We start from the raw sequence: 26752 nt of genomic DNA, 5'->3' as shown, positions 1-26752 counted from the left end.
CTGAAACCTTTTGCAGTGAGGGGCTTTTTCGCAGGAAAGAATTCTAGTTTTTAAAGTGACTTTTGTTTGGACATATTTTGGCCGAACTGTCCAAGAAGTTTCCTCCATCTGCCCTAGTTTGAAAGAAGCCTGGCGCCTGTGTGTCCAATAGGATTCCAGCAATATTCCACGCTCAGCTGACGGAGCCAAACACTCATCACAGCGGTTTGGTTCCAAAACCTCCGTGTCATCGAATGACTCTTGGCTGGATCCAGACCAGAGCTGGTGGTTTGTCACTTCCTTTAACCAGATCTGTGTGTCGGGACCCAAACCAGAGTCTGTGGAAGGTTGTGCGATTCAGTGTATTTGTGTTGTGGTTGATGGAGCTTCATGAAGCAGTGTCATAGTTCAGGGGCTTGCTAGGTGGCGCCCTTGGTTTGGGTAGTTGTCGAGCAGAGGCTGCTTCCAATGCTTCCATCTAGTGGACTCAGAAAACAAGGAGACTGTTTTGTGAAGCTTTGTGAGACGGATGATGCTTCATGAAACAGTGTCCCTTTTTCTCAGAGCTCAACAGGTGGCACTTTTGGTTTAAAAGAATGTGAGGTTTCATTGTTGTTCAAATCCAATGAGTTTAGAGCGGAGAGCACTATCTAGTGGGCTCTTAAAGTCAGGACAGTTTCATGAGGCCAACACTGCTGACTCAGCATGTGAAGAGGAGCCAATAAAATCAGTGTATTTTCTTTCCATTCATCCATGAAGCAGACATGTCTTTACACTGCTTTTTATTAAAATAGACCAATTTAGTTGAACAGAACTCACTGAAGCGATGTCAAACACACACATGTTTTGGAGGCGACATGTCCCTTTTAGAGGAAACGCTGAACCACTGCTACACAACCAGTGTTGACCTCAGTTTTCGGACAACAGGTTGGAGGTGAAAATGTTGTTATTGTTGTGCAAGAGTGTCACAATAACTACACAGATATGATACACAGTTGACATTCTAGTAAGTCACTTTCGCATGGCGAGTGTTTGACACGTTCACATGAGGACATTAGAAGCACTGACACACTGAGGTCTGACGGTAACACAGTAAGGCATGAGACCTTCGTCCATCTTCACCTCTTAAAGGTAGTGACAGGCTCATGAGGCTTCATGAAACAGTGTCCTCAGATCCTCAACTGTCTCATCTCTCCATTGGTTTTATGAAGCTTCACAGAACAGTGTCCTTCCTTGAGGATTTGAGCAGATGGTGCCATTGAGCACAGATGACACTGTTTCATGAAGCCTCATGAGCCCATCTTCCTCTTAAGAGGTTCAGAGCATGACACCCTGAAGAGGAATCGGAGGTTAAGAACATGTGGCAGTGCTTTCACAGGTAGTTTCTGTTTACGTCGTCGCCACTGCTACTTCTGTCTGAGCAGCATGTCATCCGCACAAGTGCTGACAGTACAGCAGCCCGAAATACACAACTGAGCGGCAAACTGCCGTTGCAAAATAACATGTTGCTACATGTGTATTTCCGAGAACGTTTCACTTAGTGCAAATGTGTGAATCATGAAAGCATCTCAACACCAAGCTGTCAGTACAGGAAATGTATATCGGCCACACTCAGCCACGCGTTGTTTGTAGATAGTGAAATATATGCTTTTCTCAGAAACCAGAGAAGAGAATTTGAGTGAAAATGATGGGGTTTTTTTATTTGATATGATGAAAGTTGGAGTTGAAAACGTGATGAGAGATGTGTGTCCTGAAGTCAGGCTCTGAGGAAGTGGGTCCACGTCTTGTCAAAGGTTTGTGGGCTCCCTGTTTCACTGGTGAAGCGTCTGAAGAGGAATGATTTTCCAGCCTAGTGTCCTCCAGCGCGGGCGCCTCAGAGCGCCAGGCTCTGCAGCAGAGACACACAGCGGAAACAAAGGGCCAGGAAGCCGGTGCCCAGCAGGTCGCCCAGCGCCGTCAGGTACGGGATGGAGAAGTTGTCCGGGTCCAGACTTCTCCTCCAGGTCAGCCGCACGATCAGGTCGGCCAGATAGAGCAGGATGGTGACCTGGAGAATGTATGTGTGTTGACACGTGGTGCTCTGGTGGCTGAATGATAGCATGAGTGTTGAGCAATACTTTACTACAGTTTAGCGAGAGGACCGACGGAAAATTCTGCCTCCCTCAGAAACAGGAATATTTCCAGCATTACTGATCATTTCAGCAACTTCATATGTTTGATTTTATTGAATATTTTTCAGATTTATTTCTTTATTTCCTCACCTAGAATAACGCCAAACTGTTATTACGTCATTTTAAAATAGCGGAACGTTTATCTTGAGAGCGGAAACCACGGTAGTAGTGGGCGGGTCTGACCGCCGGACATCCATCTCGGGCAGCGGCCCCGCAGGTGAGCAAACTTTCGGCAGTTGCAGACGTTTTCCTGCCTGATTTGACTGGTTGCTGCTTTCGTGAGTGTCTCGTTTGACGCCGTGTCTGACGCGATCGGTCGTGATTGACAGGTGAAGCCGCGTCGCCTCGTGACAGCTCGCGCACAGACAAGGACAAAATATGTCCGGATGATGCGGAGGTGTCGGAGTTTTTTGCTTTTCTTCTCTTTCCACGTTACGTTTATGCGCGCTGTGTTTACGAGCTAGCGTCTACTGTCACGTTCATAGCGGCAGATTTAAACCGGGCAACTGACTTCCTGGTTTGGAACGCAGGACTCGCTTCTGATTGGTCGAAAGCTCAGCATTTATGAACACTGAAATGATAGTGAATAGAAACGTGTATGTCGGTGACAATGATTTATTATCCTTGGATACTTTCATTATTATTGTTCAGTTGATGAATATTTGTGATCTCATTTGCGTGGTACACATATCAATTAGATTGAGATCATTTGCGTTTATATAATTTATTCTGTGTTTAGTCATTTATACTGTGTTTAGGTGACATTTCTTTCAGGTTATTACCTGCTTCTATCTCCAGTTCTGCTATCTCAAGTAAGTACATTTAAGTAAGTAAATAAATAAAGAGGTTGAGTAATAATTGTGAGCAAAAAAAACGACCAAAACCTTTTTTTAAAAGTATATTAATATTAATTTAAGTTATTTTTATATACTATACACCACAGAATCTTTATTGCACATTATTATTATTATTATTATTATTATTATTATCATCTATAAGGAGATACACGCATTATAGAAACGCATACAAAACACAAATCTTTTTTCCTCAGTTATATACCTGTTTTTACTATCATAATGTGACGGTGCCTGGTGACGGTGCTGTGCATAACGTGGCAACACGATTTAATCAGAACTGCGGCGCTTGACCAAGACTGGAGGACTTACCTGCAGCAGAGCGGCACACAAGTAGCAGCAGGTGAAGGGGATGGAGATCGGTGCTTCATCCCCCTGGAGCAGGGAGATGGCCAGCAGGAAGACCATGTGACCCGGCAGGACCAACATCAGCAGCACTCGTGCTGATTTGGAGTTCACCCCTGAGGGTTGTGAAAACACGGTGAGGCTCGAGCTGTGACCTCAGTCTGGCCGGTTCCTACCTGAGGAGAAGAAGGTGACGAAGGGGTTCGGCCAGTGCTGCCGCATCTTGTAGGGAAGGACCCCGGGAATGCTCCAGAAGTGCAGGTAGGTGGAGATCCGGCTGGCCTGGATGGCCACCAGGTTCCCGCCCACTCCTGGCCCGAGACAGACAAGCACAAGTCGGAGCGTCAGAAAGGTCAGCCGCACCTGCAGCTCCACTTGAAGTTTCCCTCCAAATCCTGCCAGTTGTTTATTCCCTCCAGGTCCAAAAACTCAAATGAGGAACAGCCTGTCCAACTGATCCTGGAGGAACAAGCCGAAGTTTGTGCAACAGCGCCAGTAGAGACTCCAGCAAGACTCACCCAGAACGAAAATGGACTTGATTTTAAGACTCCGCAGGATTATAGAAAACACCCGCCGCACTAGTTTGCTGCGATTATTTTCAGATGCCTTCAGTTGAGAACATCTGATTCTCCACTGTGGACGGCCATTTGGGGTAATAAACAGCAAAACCGTGGCAGATTTGTTTGGTCTTTTTAACACGCGTCACTAACATGTAGAGTGCTGAGTCAGCGACAGCAGGAGGGAGGAAGCTGGAGGAACAGAAGTGTGAGCCTCTGAGATTCTGACAGCTCCTTATGTCAAACATTGTAGTCATATTTGTCATTCATTTTCAACCTCCAGAAGTCAACACAAACTCCTCAAAACAGCAGGCTAAAATCCAGCATGATTTTCTCTTTGTGGATGCTGACAAGTGTTTGGGTGTTTAACTGGACCCATCGAGTGCAACTGCAATACCACAGAGGGGTAAATCATCTGACACACTCTGCTGACAACAGGAAAAAGTTCCACATTACATTCGAGGCTTCCACCGGGCGATGTGTTCGCCCCTTAATATCATCCACAGACATGAGCTGGTTCTCATTTCTCTCCTTAATCTGTCCCGTTCTGCGCTCCCTACTCTGTTCCATGGACGACTTAAGTTCTAACTTGCACCACATGTGGAGCTGTCACAATGATTGCGCAACCTGATACTGTGTTTTTTTAACTGAAACCTAACATGGTTTTTACTTCCCTCTTCAGTCACTCACCTCCACTAGAATCAGTCATGTCTGTGTGTGGAGACGCTGCCTACTAACATGGCCCACTGCGGATGATAAAATGAAGATCGGCGTGAGGAAGAATTGAAAAATGAAACGTAGACAAGAGTCTCTCCGTGTGTACTGCATAGACACGCGTGAATGTCACTGGCAGAAAATGACTCTTTCATAGGTGGAGGTGACCGTTGTTTGTGCTCTGCCAACCTTGGATTCCAGTCTCAACTGAGGGGTGACCAGCAGCGACCCACCCGAGGAGCGACTGCGCTACACTCCTGGTTCGGTTCAGTCCCGATACATAGGCATCGATTCAATAACAGATATGCAACTGATTTCACAACAGCTCTTCACCCAAATATGAATGGCCAACGCCGCTCCTTTGAGCATGTTTCTCAGCCGGAGCTCGGCCATTACCTGCCCTATTCATGACAGTTTCATCCTGCTGACCTGCGGAACAAACACACAAACGTGTTCAATCCGAGTCACAGCTCCACCTCAACAGAGACTATCACTTCAACATGAATGTCCACGGTAGACGCGCAGCACGTTGGTTTGATAAACCTGAGCGAGCAACACTTCAAAACGTGGTATCCGTCCGGACTTACCGTTGATGACCGGAGTGAACACAGCCATGCCCTCAAACGTGGGATCGCTGACGGTCTTGTCCAGGATCAGGCCTCCAAAACTGGACCCAAGAAAAACACGGATTACTGCTGCCAGCCCTGTTAAGCTGCTGCCTCCATAAAAACAAGTCACATGATCGGGCACTTTCCAATTCACTTGGAGAAGATAAGACATTGGACTCAGCAGCAGAGGTTCTACTCGACTAAAGACAACCATCAGAGCAAATGTACATCAAGAAACGATAAGATATGTAATGAAAACACTCCGATATTGGCTCATGTTCAGCGGCGTGAGTAGTGTGTATACCTGCTGATAGAGATGGCGACTAAAACAGGCTGCCACCCAGAGCGAAGGATTTCCCTGATTTGAGGACTCTGGCGTGCAACCATCACCCACAGCGGGATCAGAGACAGGAAGACCAGACACACCAGTGGAGACAAGTACCACACGTCTGGGAAGAAGCCGTAGGTCAACAGAGATACATTATGTGCTGCCCTCTGCTGTCCGTTCTGGGGAATGGATTTGCCTCGCGTCTCCTCACCTATGTATCCGTAGAGCGCGCTGCCGACCCCGGCCAGCAGGGACAGGGTGATCAGGTCCCCCATACACGCGGCGATGGGAGTAGCGACGTTGTCCGGGTTGATGCCGACTTTCCTGGAGCCCACGATCACCCCGATCATCACCAGGCCTGAGCAGAAGTCGAGCTATAAGCACCATCTCTCCCACAGACACAAGCCAGGGGGCGGTCGGACACCTAAGGAGAAGGCGGCGACGAAAGCGGTGGTGATGCTGCTGGCACACAGCACCGCCGCCTGGTCCAGTTCAACGCCTCCTCTTGAGATGGCTCCCAAAACAATGGCTGCCACGGCAGCAAGGAAACCCATCACTGTAGCTTGAACCTGCAGCGAGACAATTGGACAAAACTCGGACTTTCATTCAGTCAGATCACTTTAATCCCAAGAGAGAAAAAGGGACTGAAGGTGTTGCAGCTCACACCTCCATCATCCATCCATTACCTGAATGAGAGCCAGGTTGCTGCACACCATGGTCCACTGCTTGTTCGGATCATCCATTTGCCCTGTGTTGGCCTGAAGACACCAAACCAAACATCAGCGTTCTACTCCTCTTCAGGAGGGTTCAAAAACATGAGTCCTTTTCATTGTTAAACTGAGTAAAATGGCGATAAAACTACAACATCACAAGCAAAATCGACTGAGTGACCTAACCTGCTGACAAATTATGATTACTTTCAACGCCAACAACTACTGCTTTTTTAAATCATAGAGTTTAATAACTATTAAATATACTATAATACTCACAAAATAAATAAATAAACTGAGCTTTGTGACTCTGAAACACAAGAGTTTCCCATGTTTAGTCGCGTTTTACAGTCTGCACATAGTGGAGGCCCAGCAAAACAGTGCAAGAGGGATGTTTAAGAGATATAAAGTGCAGAAATGAATGTCCAAAATAGGGAGTGTCAGCAAATACTATAAGAACGCTATTCTCTGATTTTGCCAACACAGCGGTTTTGCTCATCCATATGCCTCCAAATTGCCCCCCACCCAGCACAGAGCTCTTAGGCAATACAGCCAAGTCAAAGTGACAGAAACAAGACAGTGAATGGAAGCTCAACTGAGGAACAGCTTTGTTCAGGCTTATTACAGTGTAGTTACTTAGCTTTTTTAAATTACGTGACAGAATGAACTTGAGAGCGATTTGAATTTCTTGTAGCTCAAACCTATATTTCTCTTTTTTCCTTTAATTTACGGAAGCTTTGTGAACTACTATCAGAGTTATAAGCAAAACATTCGTAAGAAATAGATTCGGCCTCATAAATACAATGTGAATGATCTCATATAGTGATCTTGTACAGGGGTCGCCTGAGGACAGTGTCATGAGCTTCTCACCGCCGTGGAGAGACGAGCCGCCAGCGTCATCTCCAGGTTCCCTTTGAGTCCAACCAGTGCCGGAACCAGGATGAACAACTCCGTGATGACTTTGAACACCTCCCAGTGCTGCAACAGAGGTGCGGACGGAAGATGTGACGACAGTTCGAAGCATTGGAATCCAAGTATGAAACAGTCACTCTGGTCCTTGTCAAAGATATATAAGACCGTTCAATATTAAAGAGGAGGGCACTTCAGGACGCTCTCGTCCGTCAGGAGAGCGGAAGGTGATGCGTCTGCTCAAGCGAAACAACGTTACATTGTAATTCTCGGCGTAATTCAAAAGGTAATGTCGCTGGCTTGTGTGTTCCAGTTCAAAAAGCTTGTACAGCTCTGACACAGTGGGTTTCAGAGACGCGCAGTTGACCGGGTTTGACTCCCACTCTCGGCTCGGCAGGTCCAACATCAGGATTAGAATCTTCACTTCTGACAAACCAAAAATCCAAAGGGAGTCACGTCTAAGAATGTGAACATGCATGTGGAGGCACCAAACCGTTACAATTGTATCAAAACATTTACACCAGACCCATGAACATTCAACAGTTCAGCTCTTGTTCTCCTGACATCACCTCCTCACAGGTGCTGAACTGTCCAGGTGTGATGGGAAATGTCTGCAGCTATTTCTAAAGCCGTCACTCGACTGCTCCCTCGTGCCTGCAGCTGTCAGGCCGGGAGGCTATCTTGGGACGTGGCCCACTTTTGCTGCCGCTCCGCAGGTCTACAAGACAAGGAACTGCTGCGTCGATGCCAACACGCCAATAATAGCCCCGGTCCACTTGCACTTCATATGTCTAGTCAACACGTCGAACTGAACCAGTCTTGGAGAGTCAGTTCTTGTCGAGCCAGAACAAAACTGTATTTTTAACTTGGCTAAAAATGTATTGGAAGAGAACTGTTCCACGCACAACTCACACAGACACAGCAGGTGGAGCATCGTTGGCAGGAAAATGTCAATAAACAACGTGTATATTTTGAGACCAAAATGCAATGAGACAACTTTTGTTCTTTTGTACTGGCATTTAATAATTGCTAGAGGTGGGATTTGATTTGTAAAAAGTCAGTTTATAATGAATTGATCACGCAGCATGAACTGCACAGAACATTTTCCTGTATCTTTCCTGTGTTTCCCATCCATCAGTGCAATCTCCGTTAGATGCCATCATCATGTTTTGGTAGGTTTGGAACTGATGCACTGAAAAAGGTCGCTGTATCTTTTGCACAACTCAGTTTCAGTTTTCTGGAAGTAAGTGGTTGAAAATGCAGCGATCATGAAGGACAAGGAGTTTCCTACTTGTATGAGGTCCATTACGATGCCGGCGGAGACCAATCCCAGCCCTGACACCAGGAGCGGGACCATCACCTGAGCTGCGATGAGATAGGAACTCTCCGGTAGGAAGCCATGCTCGGAGCGGGTCAGCTTCCAAGTCACGCCTCGTAACTTCCTGCCCTGGTAGCACAGTTCCAACTCCAGCCGTGTCACCACCATGCTGCCAAACAAACACCTGTCTCCAGCGCGGTCAACATCCGACACAGGTCAGAGCCCTTCCCCTCCAGTCGGACGCCGAGCAGGCGATGACTTGCACAACTTGAGTCATCTTCCTCTGGACCTCAGGAAAGTGAAGGAGCGGACAGAAGTGTCCCCTCTCCAGTCAGAGTCCGTCCTCAGATGCTGACAAAGTTAGAGGCAGTGCGCCGGAGGAGAATGGTGCGTGACATCTTTGGCTGAGTGGTGAGTCAGCAGGGGATGAGGCGTCCGTTTGTCAGCAGAATGGAAGCAAGAAAAACCCCAATAAAAGCTCCGCATCCACACTTGACTGGAGCTGGATTCTCTTCTACAGTGAAATGGTCATTTGTTTTCATCCTGCAACTTCACCTTCCCAAGTGTATCCAGGCAGCAGCAGAGGAATGATGGAGCAGGAAGTCAGTCCAGGGGGAGGTAAGTGGCGCAGCATGTGTCCCTTCTATCCGCAGTCTTCTGAGTCAAGCACTGTCACAGTCCGAGCCGTCGGCAGGATGGAGAGTTGCTTTCTTCCAGCATCACAGGAGACCTGTTCCCCTGCTCTCCTCCTCTGTGACGTAGCAGAGGAGGCAGGACTGTCTGCACTCACCGACACACAGCGGAGGGACACGACCGGCACACACACACTCTGGTGCGTCCCTCTCTCACCCTCCCTCCTCCTCCCGTATCTATCTGGTCCTGGTTCTGAGGCCCACACCTGCAGCAGACGTTCACCCTCCTGTCTTTCTGTAGCTCATGCAGCTGGACAGTTGCATCTCTTGTCTTCACTTCAGTGGGTTCAAGTCCTACTCACAGCTCTTTATTTCCTCTTGACCTTTTCCTCTGGACAAACCGAAGTGAGAGCAACTTGAGAGATGAAACTCCAAACGGAGCAGACTTCTGACCACATGGTGGCGCTGCACAGGATGATGGCGTCTCCTCTCCTGAAGTCCATGCAGGCCCAACTCTTTTAACTCTTCATCTCCCATGTCTGCTGTGATCACACCTGACAGCTGAAGCTAAAACAACCCACACCCTTCTGTCAGCCTCCAACCTTCTTGGTTGAGTGGTTAGAGTCGGTGGTCTTTCTTTTTTAAGGAGCGAGGCTCCCTCTTGTTACATGGGTTCAAGTCCCACTGCTCTCCCTTTAACTTGGTGCCGACGACCTGAAGAAGTCCTCTTTGACTGGTTCACTTCCCTGAGTCCATGTGTTTAGTCATGTGTTCACTGTCTCACTATAGCTCACTGGGGTGAGCGCCTGCCTCTGTGTGCAGCAGGTTGTTGGTTCACTTCCCCAGTCAGAGCACTCTTTTTTACCTCAGTGTTCCGAATGTGAAATGTAAAAGAGCTCAGGAACACTCCATAGGCCTCCCCTTGTGGCCTACTGGGTTACTTGCTTGCAATGCATGCAGCAGGTTGCAGGTTCAAGTCCCACTTTGCTCTTGTCTTTTTTTTTTTAAATCACACTCCTCTGAATGTGACACGTAAAAGTGCCCAGATGTCAAGTCATTATGTGAACGGCTGTGGTCGAGTGGTCAGAGCACTGAAAACACAGCCCAAAGAGACCTGCTCACCTTCACAGTGTCCAGCACCATTCCAGCCATCACCATCCCCATCCCAGCCAGCAGGAAGGGAAACAGCACCTGCAGACAGATGGCAAGGGACGACTCTTCTTCCAGTTTGGCTGCTGACACCTTGGGCTTCTCCACCACCGGCTTCTTGGCCGGCGGCTGGGGCGCAGGCGGCAGTAGGAAGCCATCGTCTCCGTCTGAGGAGCTGGCAGCAGCCAGAGGGCTTCCAGTGGGGCTCTTCCCTTTAGCCCGAGACTTTTTGTTCTTTTTCCTCTGACGGGGTTGTTGCTGCTTCTCTTCTCCTGGCATGACTGCAGCTCTCACTCACCAGCGCAGGGACTAACCTGAGGAGAGGACAAGCTCCTGTTATTTCCAAACAATTACTGATGAAGACGATTATGACCGTCAAATGTGCGAGGTTTTTTCAAAACACTCTGGTAGCACAGCGTCCTCACTGTGAGCGTAAGAATGAATGAATGAGCATCGGAGGATCGAGTTGATGTGCCAGTGAGCTCCACACGTGGAGAAGTGTGGGACGTGTGTGAGGACAGTGAGAGGAGCGACGCGAGGTGAGAGCAGGATTACATCAGAGATCAGCTCTCAGCCTCCTCTTGTTTGCTCGAGTTATGGCCCGACTAGTTTGTCTGCATGGACTATGATGTTTGCTGAGGATGTGGTGAACTGCACTGAGACAGAGACGACAAACGTATGAGACCTGGGAAACCAGACAGAAAAAAGAAGAGACAGAGGAGAGATGAATTTACGGAAAAAATATTTATGTCTGCCTAACCAGAACAGACAGTCTCGTTCAGTTATGAGTCACTTTCGTGCCAAGTAGGTAACACTCCATCATGCAACCCAAGCTTCTTAGCGCGGGAGTCAGCGTCTCATAGTGTTGTTCGACTGAAGAGTTTCTGATTCATTCAGACACGCATCGGTCCGTGCACTTCTCCGAGTGTGAACAACGCACGGAAACATGTCGTGATTCATTCATATTCATAACAGAGGTGTGATTTCACTCAAATGCGCGGGAAAGGTTCCGCATGAGGACGACGAAGATTTCGCACGAAACCATACGCGTCAACTGCTCCTCCACCGCCGGAACAGCAGCGCGGTCACAGAGAGGAGCCTCTCTCAACGTTGCTTTTTCATCCAACAAAAAAAAACCACGACACCTCAGACAAACTGCTAATATGAGACGTTAAATAAGCCTCAATAGTTCGGAAACTTGACGAACCTCCTCATTGGTCAGCAGGAACCAGCATCTATCAGTGCGTTAGCCTCTGTCCGCAGCTGCCATAGACGTACAGACCATAATGGCACCTCCCCGGTGACCATGGTTACAAGACGAGGCGCTCCCTGATTGGTCGATACTCAATACAAAAAAAAAAAAAAGCTCGGCAAAGAAGAAACTGCGTCGCCTCGTGGAGAAAGACTGAAACTACTTCATTCGAGGGCAAAAACACCAATAACATTTGTAAAAAAAAAAAAAACTAACATGAATAATTGTAGCATAAGAATATAATTAAAATACAATTCTTAGTTTTGTAAAAAATAAAATAAAATAAAAATAACCGAGTGGTCACCAACCTTGCAGTCAGCTCCACATTGCACGTGCTGTTAGAGGAATTTCCAAGGGAACGACCCACGAATGAGAGTGGAACAAGAGGTCGAAGAGGTCCAATAGGCAATAACTATTTATCGTCTTTTTTTGTCAAAAATACCGAGCTCTGATGACATGAAACACATGAAGGGGAAAACAGAGAATAAGCATTTGGACTTGTAACGTTGCTGTGGAAACTAAATAAGCAGAAACTGGAAAAGGAACGCTGTTTATTAAAGAAAATTCTCCTCACAACTTTCCCAAAGTTAGGTCACATGAACGGAGACAGTTTCAACAAAAAGAACAGGTCCACAGGTCTCAACTGACATAAAGAAAACTGGCGTCCACCACCACCAACCACAGAACGTTGTCACGTTTTGATTGTTAAAGACTGTTCCTTGCTCAAGAGCCCTTCCAGTAAAACACCCATTGGATTTCTGAAATCTCCACGTGGTGCCAAGTCGGTTGTGTTGCTCTTACCTTCCTTCCCAAGTGGTGCTTGGCCAGCTGTCAAACCCTGCAGAGTAATGTGTGTTTCAGAGCAGGATCTATATTGAGGCTATGTGTGCGTCCTGCTTCCCAAGTGCTCGTGCATTTTCTTAGGTTTATGTCTCGCGCTCACCCAGTTGGGTGTGATAGTGGTGTGTGCGTGTTGAAGGGTGTGTGTGTGTCGTCTTGAATTTCATGGCACTGGCAGATTAGGATATCCCCTTGCCACCGCTCCTGTCTCTTTCCATCTGTGGACGAATGTCACCGTGTTTGCTCAACAGAAGAGAAGCAAAGGCATTTTACAACCTCTGTCTCTCCACAGGCCAAGAAACTTTCAAAGTCAGAGGATTGTGCCGGCGGTAGTATAAATGTCAAACCCATTTTTCAAATCAGAAAAACACGTTTTATTGACATATTTAAGGAGGTTTTGAAACATGTTCCCATGAATGTTATTACTTCAGGTTGTGCTTTGCCCAAGCTTCCATTTCACTGCTCACTGTTGTAATGCTACACAGGACATGTGGTGATGGTTTTTAATAGCTCTGCCACTGAGAGCAGTGAGAGCACACGCTGCGTGTGTGGCAGTCATGACAGTCTCCGGTGTGACTTCACTGACTATTCCAACAGCTAAAGGTGGCTTATATCACTGATAACTGGACTAAAAAACTCCCAGTTCTGTAGCTTGTTTTGACACAAATAGAGAGAGAAATATTCAAATATATTGCGTCATCACCTGCGATGATAAACGTCAACCGTCGAGTCTGTGATTCTGGTACCTTCTGTGGACAGTTGCTGTCCTGAGATTGGAGGTTGAACACTTAAATGGCAGTTTGCATAGCTAATAGGCCATAGTTTTCTATGTCCCTCCAAGGACCAAACACACACGCTATATCATGTAGTTTATGAACTGACAATGGATTTAGCAAAGCTGTGTGTATGTTTGTTCATGTTCACCGACAGATCAATAGGCGATTTCCAGAGCTAACCATGTATTAGTGACGTTATATGATCGAGCTTCTAGCTGTCAGTTTGTATAACACAAAAACTGATCTTCTTTCTCAGGAATAAAAGAAAGTGAGGTACATACTGCCACCCTGTGTCTGAGGTAGCTCATTGCGATCAATATAATTTCAAGTCCTGTACAGAAAAAAGGTAAATAAAGGCGATTGCATAGAGTTTACATACAGATTGAGCCCTCACAGTTTGGACTATGGAGGAAACAGTGTGACATTCTACGCTGCAGCAGTGTTGAAGAACCTTCTCTGACTCTGCACAAAGAACCCGCCCCCAGGCTTCATTTTAATTCCCACCTGCAAAACCTTGGGCAACTTTCTGCCCAGGCGGTGACACCATGAACGGCAGCAGTTATTAAACTGGGGCTCAACAGCCATTTGAAGACAGAAAGGAAGGAAAAGTTATTCGTGTGATGACGTCATTACTTCCAGGGAACGCTGCAAATCATTCTATCGCGGGAAAATGGTGAAGAAATGACTATAAAAAACTTACAAAACTAATCAAAACAAACTGAAATTATAGCGAAATTGTCCTTCGTATTTAATGATTCAATAAAGGCGCATTTTGAGGTGATTTAGAGTCTGTGTTTTCTGTCTCGGCTGGTTTTACGACAGCTGTCGGCCAGGTGCGCACTTCAACTCCGTGACGTCACTTGTGTTGACGACCTGTCCCGACGCCGCGGCTGCAGCTGGACACCGTTACGAGGAGTTTGATTTCGGGGTTTGGTGGTGTTCGGATGGTGAAGCGCTTCCTCAGCCTTCGTTTGGTTTGTAGAGACGATGCGGTGCCTGGAGGAGCGAACCGCTTCGACACCACGGCCTCACGATGGAAGAGTGTTCCGTGTTGGGTCAATGACAGTGGACTCGCCTGAGCTAACATGCCAACCCCAAACCCAACTACGTTTGAGAACATTTCTTTCTGTTGAAGTCAGCTGCTACATCGCCATGGCAACCTTCCCTCGATCCCTCCTCACGGACACTGTCGGAACCAGCTGCTATTCTCAACGGAGTAAAATAGATGTTCATGTTAATTTCGCTTTGCGTTGGCAGTGTTGAGCGTCTCTGCCGTACTTGATCAACTTTTCTAGCTCTTATTTTATCACGGATGTTCTTTGACAGTAGTGGATGGGAGGCGCGTTTGTGGGAAAACACTCAATCCCTTGTCAATACATTTAAATCACGGCGTTATTTACATGTTTCTGCAGTACATCGATTTGTCCACAAGGCGCCGCCACAGGGCGCAGTACAGTTGGTCTCCGTGACGGTGGATGGAGCTCATGAGCAGAGACACCTGCGGAGGCGCCGCCCGCCGAGGAACAAGCACCGCCCGCCCGGGAGAGCACGGACGGCCCCGCTCCAGATGCGAGCGCTCCAGGTATCCGAAAGGTCGAGGAGGACATACACTGGAGATCAAAATTAGAGAACAATCTACAGTTTACTAAATTTTAAGGTCACTGCATAATCATATTTGAAATTATCCAACAGGATTAAAAGAGCAATATTTTAAGTATATTTCAGGAGTTGACATATTAGAAGAAGAACACTGAGAACACTTCAGGATACCTCCTAGTTATTGGTGTTAATCTGGCACCGGGTGCTAACCTCCTTGCTTACCTGACAACCCCTGTTTAACTGGCAAGAACTTCAACAACATATGGTTCCTTTCCTGCGCTCATCAGCCACCAGTGTTTATGCAGAACAACGCTCCCTGTGACACAGCAGGTGACAAAGTTATGGCGAAGAAACCCACTGCAGTCACTGAACTGTGGAAAAGACTGCAAGAAGAGTGGACCAAAATCACACCAGAGATGGCCGCAGATGTGCTGAAGTCATTCAGAGCAAAGGTCTGTACACTTCCTATTAATTGCTGACTGTTGTAACATTCAGGAAAAAAGATGTTCAAATGCCTTGGTTATTTTGTAAAAAAAAAACAAAAAACTGTTTGACTTACATGGTACAGTCATAATAAAAAATATTGAAACTGTTGAGTGTAGATGATATCATTCCAGAAAAAAACAGTTCTTTATAAATTGTTCTCTAATTTTGATCTCCAGTGTATTTACAGAATCATCTCAGTATATTTGAGTGTTGTTGTTTGACAGTAGTGTTTAATTCGCGTGGTAACTTCAGGGGCGACATGGATCCACACTCTTCCATAGTTCAGCTCTTGACTTGGTTCAGCGCGCATCACAGCGGAAACAATAATACCGCGCCACCTTGTGGCTAAAGAAAGTACCGCAGCCACCTAATCCTGCCATGGAAATAATCTTGGTATAAAATTCTCAACAGATAAACACAAAGTTATGTCACGATGCCACAATTCGGAATTAATTTAGGAAAACCCAATATATTTTTAAATTATATATGATTTTAAACTTAATTAGAAATATGTAACTAACACTTAAGAAAGCTGGAAATTGCGTTTGTATTTCGCACTACCATATTTAATTTTGTATTAAGTCGAATATATTGAACAATATGTCGCTGCTTCAGGAAGTAGTTTACGGGGAGAGGGGCGGGTGGTGACGTCACTTCCGTGTCTATCAGGCGCACCTGTGGTCCCGTGATAGCTGTTAGCTCGGCGAGACAGCGAGTTCTCGTCTCTTATTTATCAAAGTTCCTGAACATGTGCGAGTTTAACAACTTCTAATAAAGGTCAACGTCATCGTAGAAGACAGATGTCCCGCATGGCTTCTTGAAGGTTGGGTGTCGAAGAAGAGCTTGGAGTCGCTCATGTTGTGTGGCGCCATGGATTCCTTCTTTCCTCCGTGAGTACGTGTGACACGGCCGAATACTGTTGGCTGCAGCTGCACTGTTGTTCCTCAGTTCTTGGCTTTCATGGGTTATTTTTAATTTGATGAAATAACCGTTTCTGGAGCGGTGGCTTCTTGGCTGAAACCACGACGGAGCTTCTCTACAAATACTTCCGCAGTGTCTGAGTAGATCAGATGTCCTTCAGTCCAGTGTTTGGTCTGGAAATATTGAGAAGGCTTGAGCTCAGCGTGACCCCCACAGGACACACTTGAACAGATCAGCATCATAGCTCAGGTCCTGGGAGACCGTCCTCATTAATTTCAGCCTGTTTGAGCTCCTGCTGAGGCGGCTGGTGGCGACCTTCACCTCGTGCCTGTCGGAACCCGTCCGTGCTCCTGCTGATGGTGGGGTCCAGTGTTTTGTGACCCATGACCTGCTGTCACTGACCAAGGCCTCTTCTCATCCACACACTCAGCAGCAGGATGTCTAGGCTCTTTCCTCATCTCTTTCCTCCCTGGTGTCTGCACTGAAATGTTCTGTTGTGACGACGGTCATAATCGTGTGGCTCACAGTCTTCCTCTCTTGTGCATTTCACAGTGGTGCCATCTCCCTCAGAGCTTCATGCATCAGGCGGGTCATGGCGAGGCTGTGGTGGAAGGTTTCCAACTGTGGTCCACCAGTGGGCCCCACTGTGTCTTCACCAAGCCTCATCTCTTGGACCAGGTATCATGAAGCTCAGCGGTCGCCTGAGGTCAGTGAAATGTTGTCGACTGCCAGTGAGTGAAGTGTGAACGGCCTCAGACAAACTAGAAGTCATGTATTTGCAGCTGTGACGCCTCACTCCTGCTGGTCCAGTCAGTGTTGTGTCTGACAGCAGCTCCTGAAGTCAGGTCACCGTGGAAGCTGACCACTTGTGGCCTCAGGTATCGAGTACCAGGAGGGTGACTTCAGCCAGATGCACCCAGGTCAGTGGCACGACACTGTTCCCACCTGATTCTTATTGTGTTGAGTCAAGTGTAGCTGACCTTTGACCCTCAAAGACTATTTCCACTGTGGTGTTTATTTGCTGCTCTTGTCTGCAGGGAGTCACTGGTGAACCACAGAGCTCATGCTGTGTGTAGAACAGTGGCAGGATCCACTGAGCGTCAGTGGGACAGGAAGCAGGTGAGTGACACAGCTTTGTCCCCATCAAGTGTGTGAAAGAGGTTGAATTGCCGAGTGTCACTGCCCTATTTGCTTCTTCATCCGGTTTTGCTTCCAAGGCTCAGTGTGTATGACGTCATTTCCTGTCCACATGCGCACAGCTGCTTGACACATAAATTAGAATCAAATTAGCAACGTCATTGCGCCACGCCTCACTACACGCTCGTATTTCATCAAGAGAAGCAGCATTTGAATTACTAAAGTACTACGCCGACGCATTAACTGTATTTTAACCTTATTTTATATATATCACTACATTTGACTTGTATTCAACAATTCGGATATTTTAACAAGATTTTGTTTTGTTTGATGAATCGTCCAAAGGAAACTTTTGTGATGGTCACCTTGTTTATTTGTTCATCTTATAGCCTGTTAGTCCTTCTTCTTGTTTATTTCTTTTTCTCTATCGACACCTAGTGGTCATTTTACAAACATCACTGATTGTCACAGATTTCAGATAAAATAATTGGATCTTTCTGTGCAATTTGCACGCAGTTTTCTATCTTGCCTACGAGGTCTCAGTGGTTCATTTGGTTTATTGCAACCAAATAAACAACAGGACAAACGTCTTTTTCATTGAATCACAACTTTTCTGAGGATTACATTTTATTAACAAAATGTGAAAACACACCAACATTTATAAATGACTAAACTTATTTTATATACAAGTCATTTATAAATAATGTTGGTGTGTTTTCACATTTTGTTAATAAAATGTAATCCTCAGAAAAGTTGTGATTCAATGAAAAAGACGTTTGTCCTGTTTATTTGGTTGCAATCAACCACTGAGACCTCATAGGCAAGATAGAAAACTGCATGCAAACTGCACAGAAAGATCCAATTATTTTATCTGAAATCTGTGACAATCAGTGATGTTTGTAAAATGACCACTAGGTGTCGATAGAGAAAAAGACAAACAAGGTGACCATCACAAAAGCTTCCTTTGGACGATTCATCAAACAAAATCTTGTTAATATCCGAATTGTTGAATACAAGTCAAATGTAGTGATATATATAAAATAAGTAGTTAATACGTCGGCGTAGTACTGCAGTCATTCAAATTCTGCTTCTCTTGATGAAGTAGTGAGGCGTGGCGTAATGGACGTTAATTTTATTCTAATTTATGTGTCAAGCAGCTGCACCCATGTGTGCATGTGGACAGGAAATGATGTCATACACTCTGAGCCCTGGAAGCAAAACGGGATGAAGAAGCAAATAGGGCAGTGACACCTCCATGAACATTGCTGTGTCGTGGAGTCACATGAGGACAGAGACCTGCTGACTCATGATTTTATTAAGTTTAAGAAACCACAGTTGTGTTCATGTTTTATTGACCAAGGACAGTTGAAACATGCTTGTGACTCTTGTCTTGTGCAGATCGACCAGATGGGAGACACGTGTCCTGCAAGAGACAGAATCAATCATCAGGTGAGAGCCTCATAGCGTTTAATACAGAAGGAAAAGGGAACAAAAACATGCTCACCATAAACTTCTTTTTCTCCAGAGGCTTGAAGACCTGCAAAATCAAGATGTGATTCAACTTGCAAAGAAACTCACCTGAAGCTGCAGATCCTCACACTTGTGTCCAATGAGCAAATGTCTGTCAATAAAAACATGATAAAACCAGCACTGTCTCCAGTTCTTACCTGCTGCTGCTCACTGCAGACAGAATAACCACCTGTTACAGAGAAACAGCTCTCTTCTGAGCCTCTGCAACACCAGCCAAGTCTTCTCACCTTGGTGGATAGTGGCACTCCTGCAGCCAGACCTGCAAAGACAGAACCAGACCTTCTCACCTGTCAAACTCCACTTCCAGGTCACAGCAGGAAGTGGCTCCAGCTGACACACCTCAGGAGAAAAGAACTTTCAAAGCTAACAGAAGCTGCTTCAGCTGACATCTGTAGAGACAAGAGCAGTCTCAAAGAAAGTTGTGCTGCCAAGTCACCAACCTGCACTTCCTGTCAGCAGCTCCAGCTGGTATCTGGAGACAAGAGCAGTCTCAAAGAAATAAAACAATATGCTACTGAGTCACCTACCTCCACTTCCTGTCATGTCATGTCCCAGCATTTCCTGTGTCAGCAGCTTCAGCTGGTGTCTGTGGAGACAAGAGCAGAGTCTCAAAGCCAACAGAAATACAATGTTATGATGCTGCTCAGTCACCTACCTGCACTTCCTGTGTATCACAGCAGGAAGTGGCTCTCAGGGCATCCAGGAGCACATGAGTCTGCAGGAAACCAAGTCATTCTGCTGCTCACAACTGACTCACCTGTGGTGGCTGCAGCAAGGAACCATCTTCATCTCAACCTGGAACAGTAGAGGGAAGTGTTAGCTCAGAGCCTCAGGAGCAGCAGAGACTGAAGCAGAGCTCAGAAAGTGCATGAGACAGGCAGCCAGTGTGAAACAGGAGTGAGAGCTTCACCTCTCCCATCTAAAGCAGGACGTCAGAGGAAGCTGAAGTAAAGTGAGGAAGGCCAGTCATAGCAGAGAACCAAGTTTAGATAGTGAGCCACAGAAGAAATCAGAGGAAGCACAGGAACTAAAGTCAGAAAGGACAGCAAGCAGTCACAGGAGTGCTGAGCTGAGAGGATAGAAGCAAGTCAGAGACACACCAGGGAGTCAGAGGAAGCTGAAGTCAAGTGAGGAAGGCCAGCCACAGAAGAGAGAGCCCAGTTTAGAGAAGATAGTGAGCCACCAAGTACAAGTCAGGAGCAGAGCTCAGGAAGTGCAGGAGACAGGCAGCCAGTGTGAAACAGCAGTGAGAGCTTCATCTCTCCAGCAGTAAACCAAGTCAGAGGAAGTCAGAGGAAGCCGAAGTGAGGAAGACCAGTCACAGCAGCGAGAGCTGAGGTTAGAAGATAGTGAGCCACAGAAGTAGTCAGAGGAAGCTCAGGAACTAAAGTCAGAAAAGACAGCAAGCAGTCACAGGAGTGCTGAGCTGAGAGAAGCAGCAGAGACACCAGGAAGTCAGAGGAAGCTGAAGTGGAGGAGGCAGGCTGCCAGAGTGAAACACAGGAGAGAGTTGCACACCAGGAGTGGTGAGCTGACAACATACTGTAGTTTAGACAATAGTCTGTGACAAGACATTAGGGGAAGCTGAAGCAGATCTGAGGAGCAAAGTGAGGAAGGCCAGCCACAGGAGGGAGAGCTTCACAGGACAGACGTTTACAGCCGAGAACATACTGTAGTCTAGAGAACAAAGCCACATACAGACCAGGAAGTCAGACTAAGCAGGGACAAAGCAGAGCTGAGGAACAACATCAGGAAGGACAGCCACAGAACAGAGTGCTGAGAAAACAGCAAGACACTAGGAAGAGGAAAGTCGAGCAGAACTGAGGAGGCCGACCTTCTGAGGAGCACAGTCTTCAGAAGCTTCTACCAGACTGAGCTGCTGCAGGAGCCAGCAGGTGATGAGATGATCGTCTGCAGGTGTGATCACTGCTCCGTGCTGATTGGCTGCAGGATAGCTCCGCCCCCCACTCTCCTCCTGATTGGCTGAACACACCTGCACACAATCAAGCAATTACTTCACTGTGACGTCACCGTTGTCATGGCGACATGAAGCTCCGTCACCTCATGGTCACGACTGGTGCTGACACTAAAGGCTGCAGACTCATGTCTCCACTGGACAGTGGATGTGGAACTATGAAGTCACACAACACATGTGGATCAAACTCTCAGGAGGGACCACGTGACATGTCACCATGTGACCAGAGGGTGAGGAACACGGCTCACTTCCAACAAACATGCTGCCCGTTTTTATTCGTTTTGCTTTACCAAAACAAAACATGCTAAAGACACGACTAGAACAATTGACACAACTTCACGGCTCCGATTTCTGACGCCATAAGGCTGCTACTGCGTCGCGAAGATATGACGTGTTAGTACGCGGTGATGTGGTTGTCAAAATAAAAGCGTGACGCTGTTAAATCATTTTTAAACAGAGCTTTAAATTTAACTGGTTTACAGCGAACTCTAAAATACACACGCAAGCCGCATTTACAACAAAACGTTGAATAATAACGCCACATTACTAGTTTTATTCGAGAGGAGCACAGCGGAAGTGTCATGACAGCACGCTCGCTTCATTTACACCGGTAACGAGAAATGTGTATATTTGGATCGTAGGTTGGATGTTTATTTGAACTTCAACGGAAAACCTATGTCACTGGAGCTGACCTCTGTCCACTGTTGATGTACTGGGGCGAAACCACGTGATATCAAAGGTAAGGAAACTGATGTCCAACATGAGTTGTGATGCTAAGAGCTAAATGCTAGCTGCGACCAGCTTTGTTTCACTGTTGTTTCACCTGCAATGATTGTGATGTAACTGCAATAACCGAGGGAAGCTCGAGTTTATCAACAGCTTTTCATGCGACCGACATATGTGTCGGGTTGAGGATTTATTTCACGGTCAAATTCCCTGTGAAAACTGACACTTCACCACCACCGTGGTCAAATATAACCCTCATTTTAAAGACATGATTTGGTTCTTGCACAACAAAAATACATCCCGTCGTTTGTCTGCTTGGCATCGATGAAGAACAGTGAAGTGGACGGTATTGGAAACAAAACAAAGAACATCAACCCTGCAAGTGATCTTGTGGAGAAGTAAATGTAAGTGAAATGGATAAAGGTGTGAATGTATGGATGGAAAGGAAACTTCCAGATGGATCTGTTGCACTTGTCAGGCATGTCTGATGATCTTAGATGGCCAGTGAATCAGGTCATGGGCTTGAGTCCTTGAGCAAGAGCTTCGTTGTGGTGGGAAAGTGAAATGGTCTCTCACACGTTCTCCTCTACTCACAGGCGTCCACACTGACGCAAAACCGTCAAGATGGACGAAGAGTCGCTGGAGGCTGAGATCAGCACCTATGAGGCTCAGGTGCAGCAAGTGGACGCCGCCCTGTCTGCAGGCCTGGACCCTGCTCAGACGTCTGATCTGCTCAAACTCAAGGAAGACCTGTGTCAGCTGATAGAACTCACCCGGTCCAGTCTGGTGTCAGTGAAGAAGAGCAACCTGCTGGCCAGTCTGGAGAACATAGATGAAGCCTCTTCCTCCAATGGTTTGGCTGCAGAGCTCACTGCCTTCTACTCAGAGGTGGACACTGGTGGTGCGGATAACCAGGAGGACGAGGAGGAAGAGGACGAGGAAGAGGAAGAAGATAGTCTAAGTGGTTCCAAAGTCCGCGCCCCGTACCGGACTTCATGGGGGACACTGGAGTATCACAATGCAATGGTGGTGGGCTCTGAGCCAGCAGACGGAGATGAAGCACAAGTCAAAGTCCTGTATCTTTATCCCACTCAGAAGTCCATGAAGCCGTGTCCCTTCCATCTGGAGGACAAGTGTCTCTACCAGGACAACTGCAGGTGAGTTGCAGCAATGGCTGTTGGCCAGAAGATGGCGCAAAACTTCCATCCTTGATCCCAAAGGTTCTACAGTCTTATAGAAACTCACTGAATTATTTCTACATTCTGTATTTAGTGGTGTCTCACTGGTCTGATCCTGCAGGTTTTCCCATGGTGAGGTGGTCTACGTGTCGGAGCTCAGAGACTTTGTGGACTGTGACCTTAGTACTCTAGAAGAAGGCTCGTCATGTCTGGCGCGTCACGATGACGGCATCTGGTACCCGGCCAGGATCGCAGGTATTTTTACGCTGTGCAAGAATGGCGGCAGAAACATGACAAGTGGGGTTGAGGTCTGATGCCGTCTATGGAACCTCCCGCAGACATGAAGGACACATTCTACACTGTGAAGTTCGACTCACTGCTCATGAAAGATGCTGTCGTGGAGGCTGACGCCATCATCCCGCCTCTGAGGGAGGACGAGGCCGTCTCCTCCTCGGACTCAGATGACGAGGACACGGAGGACAGAGTGGCGTACGCTCGAAGTGAGTCAAACGTAATGTACCGACAATGCAAAGACTTGTGTCACACTAACGTAAACAAGGTGCCCCTACAGATATAGAAGGAGAAAGTGTGATGTTTTCTACTCTGATGCCCAGAGTGGTTGAGGAAAGAGTCAAAATCTGTTTTCCCTGCAGTGGTGGACGCTGCCCAAGACTCTGCAGCAACAGTGGACCTGTCCAGTTTCGGCGGCTGGGAGGCTCACACACGCGGCATCGGCTCGAAGCTCATGCTGAAGATGGGCTACGAGTTCGGGAAAGGTGAGTGCTGCTTACAGAGAGTTGAGTCCTGGAGCAGACCTGATCATTGTTGAGCCAGCAGCGCGCTGCAGGTTTGATAAATAAATATCTAATGTTTATTTCAAGTCCTGCTGCTGGACAGAGGCGAGCTATGCTGATGCTTGTCTTCATCTCCCAGGTTTAGGGCGGGCTCAGGAGGGTCGAGTGGAGCCAGTGATGGCGGTTGTGCTCCCGAAACTGAAGTCTCTTGACAAGTGCTTGGAGCTGACGCAGAGGCGCTCACGCAGCAGCGCGTCCAAGGATGGCTCAGAGCCAGGTCAGAGGAAGAGGCGGCGCAGAAAGCCAAGAGCCTCCAACACGGAACGCTCCACTGTTTTTGACTTCCTCAATAAGAAACTGAACAAAAGCGGCGACGCCGGCGTGGCGGGGGCCGCAAGCGAGTCGGTGGTGACGGGAGTGGAGGTGTACAACGGGGGGAAGAGCACCAAGAGGAACCTGAACGTGAAGCTGTTCCAGGCAGCTGAGAGAGTGTCCCAGACTGAGAGGGAGATCCTCAAGCTGACCGAGTCGCTCGCCAGACACAACGGAAGGTGCGTTGTCACTCCTGTCGACTCGTCCACACACCACTCCGCTTTCTCCTGTGCTGAAGTGTGAGAGTACAAGCACTGTTCACTCCTGTGTAGAGGACTTGAGTTGAGTGAACCTTCAAAAACTGTCTGAGGTGAAGTGCCAGACTCAACACGTTCTGCCGTCCTCGATCTTATTAATCGACAAGTTGCTGAACAGCGCCTCCTATCTGTGAGGTTCAGGAACAGGAATTGAATGAATGCATTTGTCAGACTCTGCGGGATAGTTCTCACCTCATCGTGTGCGTGTGTGTGTAGGGATGCCACCCGGGTGAAGCAGCTCCAGCAGCAGTTGTCGGCGGCGCGGCACCTGCTGACTCAGCAGAAAGCACAGGAAGCGTCCATCCAGAAGGAGCACAAGAAGGCAGACACACACAAGAAGATGACGGAGTTCTGAGTTTCCCCGTCTCCCTGAACTTCTCACCCTCAGCCCCGTCTGCTGCTCTGTATATTTTTACATTGTTTAGCATAATGTCTTTGCAGGCTGACGGCAGCGACGGGTGAAGGTGGACCGATCATGATTTTTTTTTTTTTTTTTTTTAAACTTTAAACAATGTACATTTGTTATTCGCTTTTTCTGTCATCACTAAAGAGTTTGTAAACTGTGTTTGTTTTCTGCCTGTGTCTGCCTCCAGTGTTACGCTCCCAGCTATTTCTTTAGCAGGATTCATTTTAGACTCACCATTGCGTTAGACCCGGTCACCTGGCTGAGCAACTCTCCTCCACTTTGTTGAGTTTCATTCTCCGCAGCTCTGATTTGACTCGGACGACAGCAGGGGTCTTACCAGCAGCGCAGTCGATCTACATCAGCTTTCCATTTTAAATTTCATCTTCAGTCTTTCAAGCGTTCTGCTCACCTTGCTGACTCATGGCTCACTCACGCCTCAGGATGAGGGGCCTTCCCCCGTGACCCTGAAACCTCCAACCGTCTCCAGTAACCCGCAGCAGGCGAGGGAGAGATGGACAGTGAATATCTCATCAAAAAGCAATAACACCCTCCAGAGTGTGGGGGGAGGGGCGTCAGAGGGGGTCACCTCGCTTGTGGGCTCCTGAAGAAAGTCCAGGATCAGGACCAGGACGGGCAGCACTTGCAGAATTGCTTCCCACTGCAGGATGGTTCGCTGATGTTTGCGGGAAGGTCCGGCTTGTGTTGATTTAATAGGTTCCCCTGAGGGGGGCCACGCTGTGCACTTCACGCTTTCACTCAGTGTATGAGCCTCGGGTCAAGGCTGCTGCCGTCACATGTTATTTGTGGGTGGGAACTGGACAGACGCTCGCCATCAGAACCTGTGAGGACCAAACAGCTGCAAATATTCAAGGCGATCACGAGCACTGGACTTGGTCAGACACTGTGTGTGTGTGTGTTCTGTATGCACCTCACACTGCTGCTGACGTTGGTCCCCGTATAGCCGAGGCTCGGCGGGCTCATGGTGGCTGATCAGAGGTGGGATTATGAGATTAGGGAGGGGGGACGATGGAATTGATCAGCCTCCACAGACGTGTCACCAGCAGACTCACGCTGGAGAGACCAGACCTTTTCAGGAGCAAGTCAAGCTGACACCATACAGACGGTTCCATGACTGTTCAGCACCAAGTCCTCTCATGCCGCAGCAAGGCTACTGTGACAGGTGAACACTGTTGTCTGGGGTTAAAAACACACTGAATCAACTGGTTATTTCGGGTGATATTTCAAAGAGGCGCACTGTAAAACCCGCTACATTCAAAGCTGCTGGCTCCCGTCCCTGGGGGTGCAGGGATTGAGGCTGATGATTTAGATGACAAGCAACAATGACAATGACATAAATAATATGTTTTGGCAACAGGTTTTTCCCCAGCGTGAGCACCAGCCCCCCAAAATGTCTGCACGTGCCTGCCAGACAGCACTGACACCCGAGACGACCAAAACAGTTTCTGTGCATGAGTTTTCATGTGGTTATATTAAGCATCTTTTCACTCTTTTCACCTAGACTACAGCAAAAGCGTGCGACCTCAGACGTGTGCTTTGGAGGTGAAGTGAAATATTTTGGATCCATTATCGGCTGAAGGTTTTTGTTCGAATTTTTAAAAGGCCTTTTCAGAATCAGTGTTGGTTTGTTGCCATGGAGACACATCGTGGTTGGGTCAGGATGGAAAGCATATGAGGGGTCCATCAGAAGAAGGCAGGGACAGGACACTGTGGAGGGACTTCAGTGACTTGGGAACCCCTCGAAGAGCTGAAGGAAGCCCCGGACAGAGGGAAGGATGCTACCCCACGACCTTGGACGATAAAGACACTGAGAAGCTTGGTTATCGCGCTTCACACTCCCATCATCTGCTGTGTGACCAGACAAAGAGACGCTGGATGCGTCTGCAGGGGAGTGGAAGCTGTAATTGCCTCCAACCAAGAGGTCGTGTTTTTTCTCTCATTCCAGAACCTCTGTGATGAGGTGGCGCCGAGGCCAACCAAGAACCCATTATATCTCGCTTCAGATCTTAGAAACTCATTTTTCCTCACATGTCGTGGCAGACTTTTATTCTCTTTAATTGGACTTTCAATCCGCCCTCGCGTCGGTGACGACGCAAACAGGGATGAAAGCGGCGCCGGGAACCGACGGAGACCGAGTCACGGGCGAGCTAATGCGCCACACGCCGAGGTTAATTCAATTATCTCACGCGTCGTCCAGTTCCAATTAAAGGT

At 47.5% G+C, this 26752-nt stretch overlaps 2 protein-coding genes and 2 long non-coding RNA genes across 10 annotated transcripts; 2 read left to right on the top strand and 2 right to left on the bottom strand.

The window, feature by feature from the left end:
* Window positions 1-744: 744 nt before the first annotated feature.
* LOC128749606 (solute carrier family 41 member 3-like) lies at window positions 745-11917 on the bottom strand. 3 transcript variants are annotated; one of them, XM_053849357.1, is made up of 11 exons: window positions 11835-11917; window positions 10248-10588; window positions 7137-7244; window positions 6243-6314; window positions 5981-6125; window positions 5768-5914; window positions 5533-5677; window positions 5208-5287; window positions 3526-3660; window positions 3317-3465; window positions 745-2026 (listed from the first exon to the last, which is right to left on the bottom strand). In XM_053849357.1, exons 2-11 carry the CDS (start codon window positions 10551-10553, stop codon window positions 1853-1855), a joined length of 1461 nt encoding a protein of 486 aa, XP_053705332.1. In that variant the 5' UTR covers window positions 10554-10588; window positions 11835-11917; the 3' UTR covers window positions 745-1852. The 3 variants fall into 3 exon arrangements, with proteins under 3 accessions (XP_053705332.1, XP_053705331.1, XP_053705333.1); XM_053849356.1 differs by lacking the exon at window positions 11835-11917 and adding an exon at window positions 11482-11554; XM_053849358.1 differs by lacking the exons at window positions 10248-10588; window positions 11835-11917 and adding an exon at window positions 8467-9201.
* Window positions 11918-13996: 2079 nt separating this feature from the next.
* Window positions 13997-18932, top strand: LOC128749608 (uncharacterized). Of its 4 annotated transcripts, none has more exons than XR_008412955.1 (7): window positions 13997-14197; window positions 14555-16117; window positions 16701-16854; window positions 16931-17068; window positions 17186-17267; window positions 18684-18734; window positions 18811-18932. It is a non-coding gene; the product is annotated as an uncharacterized LOC128749608 (long non-coding RNA). The 4 variants fall into 4 exon arrangements; XR_008412954.1 differs by having other exon boundaries at window positions 13997-14724; window positions 15029-16117; XR_008412952.1 differs by having other exon boundaries at window positions 13997-16117.
* Window positions 18583-22263, bottom strand: LOC128749609 (uncharacterized). 2 transcript variants are annotated; one of them, XR_008412957.1, is made up of 6 exons: window positions 21039-22263; window positions 20877-20946; window positions 20650-20808; window positions 19471-19610; window positions 19343-19401; window positions 18583-19204 (listed from the first exon to the last, which is right to left on the bottom strand). It is a non-coding gene; the product is annotated as an uncharacterized LOC128749609 (long non-coding RNA). The 2 variants fall into 2 exon arrangements; XR_008412956.1 differs by having other exon boundaries at window positions 20877-22263.
* zgpat (zinc finger, CCCH-type with G patch domain) lies at window positions 20936-24682 on the top strand. The gene is made up of 8 exons (XM_053849355.1): window positions 20936-21020; window positions 21432-21529; window positions 22113-22673; window positions 22816-22949; window positions 23033-23194; window positions 23348-23470; window positions 23628-24039; window positions 24334-24682. The coding sequence occupies exons 3-8, from the start codon at window positions 22141-22143 to the stop codon at window positions 24470-24472; spliced, it is 1503 nt and encodes a 500-aa protein (XP_053705330.1). The 5' UTR covers window positions 20936-21020; window positions 21432-21529; window positions 22113-22140; the 3' UTR covers window positions 24473-24682.
* Window positions 24683-26752: the final 2070 nt, after the last annotated feature.

The sequence above is a fragment of the Synchiropus splendidus genome, chromosome 18, assembly GCF_027744825.2.
Source record: "Synchiropus splendidus isolate RoL2022-P1 chromosome 18, RoL_Sspl_1.0, whole genome shotgun sequence".
NCBI lineage: Eukaryota > Metazoa > Chordata > Actinopteri > Syngnathiformes > Callionymidae > Synchiropus > Synchiropus splendidus.
Note: the sequence above shows the minus strand (reverse complement) of the source record. Positions and strands in the feature narration are given on the sequence as shown.

Bases quoted from the DNA above. Each gene is read 5' to 3' on its own strand.
- LOC128749606 (XM_053849357.1), bottom strand. From the start codon at position 10,553: ATGCCAGGAGAAGAGAAGCAGCAACAACCCCGTCAGAGGAAAAAGAAC. The intron at 5,288-5,532 runs GTATACACACTA...TCTTGGGTCCAG, and splicing joins GTCGCCATCTCTATCAGCAG to TTTTGGAGGCCTGATCCTGG. The intron at 3,661-5,207 runs GTAAGTCCGGAC...GTCTCGGGCCAG, and splicing joins GTTCACTCCGGTCATCAACG to GAGTGGGCGGGAACCTGGTG.
- zgpat (XM_053849355.1), top strand. From the start codon at position 22,141: ATGGACGAAGAGTCGCTGGAGGCTGAGATCAGCACCTATGAGGCTCAG. The intron at 22,674-22,815 runs GTGAGTTGCAGC...CTGATCCTGCAG, and splicing joins CTCTACCAGGACAACTGCAG to GTTTTCCCATGGTGAGGTGG. The intron at 23,471-23,627 runs GTGAGTGCTGCT...TTCATCTCCCAG, and splicing joins GGGCTACGAGTTCGGGAAAG to GTTTAGGGCGGGCTCAGGAG.